The sequence below is a fragment of the Egretta garzetta genome, unplaced genomic scaffold, assembly GCF_000687185.1.
Source record: "Egretta garzetta isolate BGI_Z169 unplaced genomic scaffold, ASM68718v1 scaffold1219, whole genome shotgun sequence".
Lineage (NCBI taxonomy): Eukaryota > Metazoa > Chordata > Aves > Pelecaniformes > Ardeidae > Egretta > Egretta garzetta.
Genome location: NW_009260850.1, coordinates 57190 through 62923, shown reverse-complemented (window position 1 = coordinate 62923; position 5734 = coordinate 57190). Strand labels below are relative to the sequence as shown.

General features: G+C 57.3%; 1 protein-coding gene across 2 annotated transcripts in view; it reads right to left on the bottom strand.

Moving 5' to 3' along the window:
- FNDC4 (fibronectin type III domain containing 4) overlaps nt 1-1016 on the bottom strand; it is a 7642-nt gene extending 6626 nt beyond the window's left edge. For both annotated transcript variants that reach the window (XM_035902568.1, XM_035902569.1), the window contains exons 1-2: nt 857-1016; nt 128-332 (exon numbers count right to left, since the gene is read on the bottom strand). In XM_035902568.1, coding sequence (XP_035758461.1) covers nt 128-317 — 190 coding nt within the window. In that variant the 5' untranslated portion in view covers nt 318-332; nt 857-1016. The remainder of the gene's footprint in view (nt 1-127; nt 333-856) is intronic.
- Nucleotides 1017-5734: the final 4718 nt, after the last annotated feature.

Here is a 5734-nt window from a genome sequence, read left to right as displayed (position 1 = left end):
CCCAAGCAGCCCGCTGCTCAGGGCAGCACCTCCCTCGCTGGCTGCTGGGTCCCTGCCCGTGTGCCGCGGAGGCCTCCCCGCGTGGCCGTGCCAGCAGCAGCCGGGTGGGCCGGGAACGCTGCCTCACCTTGGTTGGAGCTGTTGGAGGGGAGGCGGTCGGTCTCCTTCAGCGTACGGAAGTGGACGCGTTTACTGGCCTGGCTTTCCCCGTACAGGCCGATGCTCTGCACCTGGATGATGTAGTCGGCGTCCTCCGCCAAGTCCCACAGCACGCAGGCACGGTTGGTGGTGTTCACCTCCCGGATGAAGCGCTGCATCTGCCCATCTTGCCGCTGCCGGAGTGAAGAGCTGTCATCCCCAGGAGGCTGCTCCCAGCTGCACCAGGCACAGGCCCCTGTCTGCAGGGCTGTGCTGGGCACAGTGCCCTTCCTCCTCCCTTCCCGGGCAATCCTCCACCCCTGGGGTGGGCCAAGCTGGCCAGCACTTTGCTATGCAGCATCCCAGTGCAGCCCCAGAGCCAGGCACCTCCCTGGAGAAGCCACCATCGTCTGGGGCTGTGGAGGTGGAGCAAGGCAAGCAAAGAAAGGCTATGTCATGGCTGAAGCACCATCCTTACCCAGAGAAATTGCAGGGAAGCCACTGGAGGGACAGCTACCCCCAGTGCAACCAACGGTCTGCTGCCTTCCACCAGGATGGATGGCTCAGACAGGGTGCCCTGGCAAGGGTGGCTCAACAGCAGAGGCGTCCTCAGGCAGGTGCCAGAGGAGCTCCAAACTGCAGCAAAAGGGCTGACATAGGAGCATGCTGCTTATCAGTGAGATGGGTCCCCAGCCCCCTGGGGACAGAGCCTGGATACCTGCTGTAAGATGGCATAGCCGATGACCACGTCTCCTTCTGGGACGTCCCAGGAGACTGTGGCAGAGTTTGCCTTCAGCTGCGTCACAGTCACGTTGACAGGGGACGGTGGCCTGTCTGGGTGAGCCAGGGATGGACCGAGGCAAGGCACAGGAAAGAGGCAAAAGAAGATGTCTCAGAACGGGCACTCGCCCCTGCACGCCACCATGCAGGGCCTCTCCCACATCTGCCCGTGGCAGAACATTGGCCAGGGCTACAGGGAGCAGCTTCTCCAGTGCATCTGCCCCCAGGAGAGGGGTGGCACAGCAGGTCCGCAAGGCTGAGCCCCCACCGGCAGCCACACGAGCACGGCACGGAGCTTACCGGGCCGGTGGGCAGCTGCCCGCTGTGTGTGCAGGAGGTTTGCAGGTACAGAGCTGCTCCCTGCCTGTGCAGCTACCCCTCGGTGGCACCCGCCGGCTTTGGCAGCCTTCGCTCGCTGGCCGGGACTCCTCCCTGCCTGGCTGTTGGTGAGAAATGTGCTCACCGCACACCTCGCCCTCTGCAGTGTCCTACAGGGGGGAAGGAGGACAAGCTCCTGAGGCACCTGACTGTCTCTTCTCTAAAGAGCTCAACTGCAGTGGCAGACATAGCCCATTGCTCATAATGCAGGTCCCACACAAAAGGGGTTAGCCGTGCTGACCACGTGCCCAGGCTGCCAGACCCAGTTAAAGACACAAAGGGCCCCATTAGGCTCCTTCCGCCTTGCAGACACCGAAATGCATGAAGGCCTGTCCTGAGCAAAAAAGAACAGAGTTTAGCAGACTGTCGTGGCCATTTAACCAGTCCCTGCAGCTCAAAAGTACGTGAGCGGTCCCCACGGCCTGTCTCGGAGCGCTGCAAAGACCCTGCCATCGGAGAGGAGGCCGACATTCCTGTCAGCTCTTCACGAGGGCGTCTGCTTGCAGATCCGAGGGACCCCCACTGCTGCTCGCACGTTCACCCATTGGGAAGCTCACGGCGTTCAGCTCCAGCACCAGCAGAAGCAGGGCTGCCTGGCCTGACAGGCTCTGGCTCAGCCTGGGCACAGAGTGGGTTCTTGGCAGGGAAGTCCTGTGTTTCTGTAGGGTCCAGAGAGTCCAAACAAATCCTACATTAATGCAATTCTTCAGCCAAGACTGTGATGGTAAAATCAGGCTCGTCTAAGCTCTGGGGCTGCCCTGTAGATGTGCACATCATGAATGCCTGGCACACCACCCAGAAGTGCGTAGGAAGCAGCTCAGACACAGTATTTATATATCAACTGTGACAGAAAAATGGGGCAGCTTGGAATAAACACACTATGCAACTCAATCTGGCCACCTCATCTGCCTGGCATGACTCCCTGCTCTGGAGTGGGAAGGAAAGCCCAGTGCAGAAGGCAGAGCCGACCTGCCCAGCAGTGCAATGCCATTGCAACACTCGGCCGTTGCTACCCTTTGGAAAGCTGGCCTGATTGAAACCATGGTCTGCGCCATCATCATTCCGAGATGTCACAGTACTAAGAGTATGGCAGGATCCTACACAAGTTGACAGAGCTGCGCAGAAAGCCAAATTTTGCCTGGAAATTAGATGCAGGGGCACATGAAGAAAGACACTGAGGCTGCTGTTCACGTGTCCTCTCCCTGTAAACAAGACAGGGTCCTTCTGAAAGCTGCTTGTGTAGCACAAGTTCAACACTGTGGTTTATACAGGTAGAAAAAGAGCCCCAGAAAGCACCTGAGAACAAGAAAAAAGAAAACTGTAGACACCACCAACAACAACCACCAAGATTAGAGTGGCAAGGAAAGGCCATTTCTGCGGGTCAGCTATTTAAATGCATTCCTTTGCATTTGAGTATACCCGGCCCCATGACAGATCTAACAGGGAAAAAAAGGCTGTGATTCCCACTCTGAGAAATGCAGGTTTGTGGTCGGCCACGGGCGACTAGGACAGATAGGAGGGTCACCCACAGAGCCCAGGAAACACGTCCTCAGGTAGGCACTGGGGCCAAGTGCGTCCCCAACAGAAGCCTGCCGCATCACCAGGAGATAACACAAACAAGGACATTGCAGGATGCTGCGCCCTCCCTTCCAGAACAGAAGGCTGGAAAACTGGAAAGGATTCACAGATACACTCGAATATCTGTTGCTCCATGAAGAGCGTGTCTCCTTAGAGTTTTGCCAGCGGGACTCAGGTTCATCACTCCAACCTGCGGAAGGGAGTCTCTGAGCCACGTCCCTACCTGCACACCTCCCACAAGCCCACAGCAAAACAGGCCGAATAAAGCTGCGCTCCCCAGACCTGGCCCCTGGCGGAGGCACGCGCGTGCTGCGTGCACAGGAGCCGATCTCCCCACAGACGTGGCCTGGTTTTCCACTCCAGCTGCGGCCAGTCTGCACGTCAGGCACACAAGCCACGGCGGAGCTGTAGACAGCACACATCAGCCGGCACAGAGCCGCTTCCTTGCACTGCCCCAGGCAGAAGCATCTCGCAGCGCGTGCCTGGGTTAGGGGCAGCAACATTTCTGCTAGCCTTCAGGCCCAAGGACAGTTGTTCAAGGCTACCGCTGTGCTAACAAACAGGATGAGGTCAGGAGCAGCCCAGGAACCCAGTGCTGGAGACTGGTCCCAGGAACTGTTTCAGCCTGAACCAGCCAGCTTGTGCCCAAGCCGCTCTTGGGCATGGCTCAGGAGTTAGCACAAGCCATGAACCGTTCCTAGTAGGTAGCACTGAAGTGCTCCCCTCTTTGGAACTCGTGAACTAAGTGCTATGGATGTGACCAGACACTGCCAGCTGGCCCCAGGACAAGAACAGGACCTGGTGCTTCACAGGATACATCTACAGTAATAAATCAGGTAGCTTTTTATATCTAACAGATGAGAAGAGGTCTGAACATGCCCAGAGTGGGCAGTTGGACTTGCCAACCTTTAACTGTATGTGAGGACATTAAAGGCAGGCTCTGGCATCTCTGCACTGTAAAAGTCTGTGGATGGAGCCTGTAGCTGGCTCCCTGCTCTGCACAGAAATTTTCTAGGCTTCTGCAGGAAGCCCAGCCTGGCCCAGCCCAGGTTTTCACGCTGGGGATGCTGAGATGTGGCCGTAGGGCTGAGTCACTCTACAATTTGAGAACAAGGGCACTGCACTGATCCACAGGTCACGCTGCTGGGTCCACATGGGACTGACAATATTGCTTGAACCATACGTGGCCGGAAGGGCATCCCAGGCGGGATATCACCCTGGCATCCAGCTGCAAAGACAGTGCACTCAAAGCCAGCACGATCTGCTCTTACACCCAGAGCCAACCCCCAAATGTCCCAAAGAGAGAGAGAGGGGCGAGCAAGAACGCATGGTGGAGCCACAGCACGTGTGGCTGGTCAGTGCTTCGCACCTCACCCATCATAAACACGCTTCTGCAGGCTCCAGACAAGCTGAGCTGAACCGGCGTGACAGTGAGCTCTGAAGGTGTCCGGGCCACAGCTCTTCATTGGAAAAACAAGCGTCCCTCGGTCGGTTTGCTGCTCAGCAAGCTGCAGAAAAGACGTCTCTGAGCGCATGGGATTTGCACACCCAGGAGGAAGAGACAGGGCAAGAAGTTTCAGAAGTCAAAACTAGAGAAGGTCACCCTAGAAACACGAGGCAATGTTTAACCCCAAGGATATGCAAGATGAGACCTCACTGGAAGTCGTTATGGCGAGAGCTCTGAGGGACAGCTCACACCATGGGAAGCTTTGCGTGCGATCCCCACATTAAGCCTAATGTTCTCCAGCCTGCTCTGCCGCCGCGGTCAGAGCAGTTTCATGCCAGAGCTGTTGCCATAAAGATCTGTGAATACAAGGGCTCCAAAAAAAGGTACTCTCTGAAGCCAACTATTAAAAACATTCCTCTAAAGCCAAGATGCTCCAACACCCTGCCGGGCTCTCCGGGAAAAGCATGCCACAGTTAAGACCTGGCCAATGCATTACTCGCTAATGATTCTGCATCATTTATAAGTTATCCAGCTTCACTTTTGTTTAAAGCCGTATTAAGAAACAGGCACCACCACAAGAAAGAGCAATCGCTTAGTTAAGGCCTGGCACACTCGTTTGTCCTATCAGTACAGCAGCATGTTCCTTTCGGGCTTCTGAAGAGGTGGGAAGAGTTGGTCCTGCGTGCTGGAGGCAGCGGCACTGCAGCCTGAGCTGGGCAGCGGGGAGGGCCGACCCGTGGGCTGCTGAGCACTGGACTAGATCTGCCACGCGCCCTGGCCTGGGGGGTCAGAGAAGGGGCCAGACAGATGCCCCTCACGAGCGATGTTGGCAGACGCGGCACTGCCTGGGGATGGGGCACGGCCCCTCCCGCACCCTCCCCATCCTGCTGTGACTCTGGAGGGGGGACCCCACCTGCCCCTCAGCCCGTGCCCTTGGGACTGCTGCTCAAGGGCACCCAGATGTTTGCCCAACTTGTCCCTGCAGCAGGGAGGTAAGCATCAGATTGCACATCTAAAAATAAGCGGCCCCTTTTTAACAACCCTGACTGCATTTCTTCCTGAATCCGTCAGGCCCTGGAGTGCGTATTTTGCAAGGAGACTGAAAACATGGCAGGACATATCAGAACATGCCTGATGCTCGCGATTCCATTTCATGCATCAATAACCTGACAAGGGGCAAACAGAGAGCGGAAGGCTGCCACTGACACAGGGTCGTTCAGAGGAGTCAGGGGAAGAAAGGCCAGAGGAGCCCCGGGTGCCGACAGACCCGGGTGCCTCAGCAAACACCGGCCCGGAGGCAGCAAGGCAGGAAGGCACCCAGGAACGCCGGGGACCGGCCCACAGCCCAGACTACAGCACTGGAGCACCCCTGCCCGGCGCCGTTTACTCCCTCAGGACCCGCTGCGCACTGGC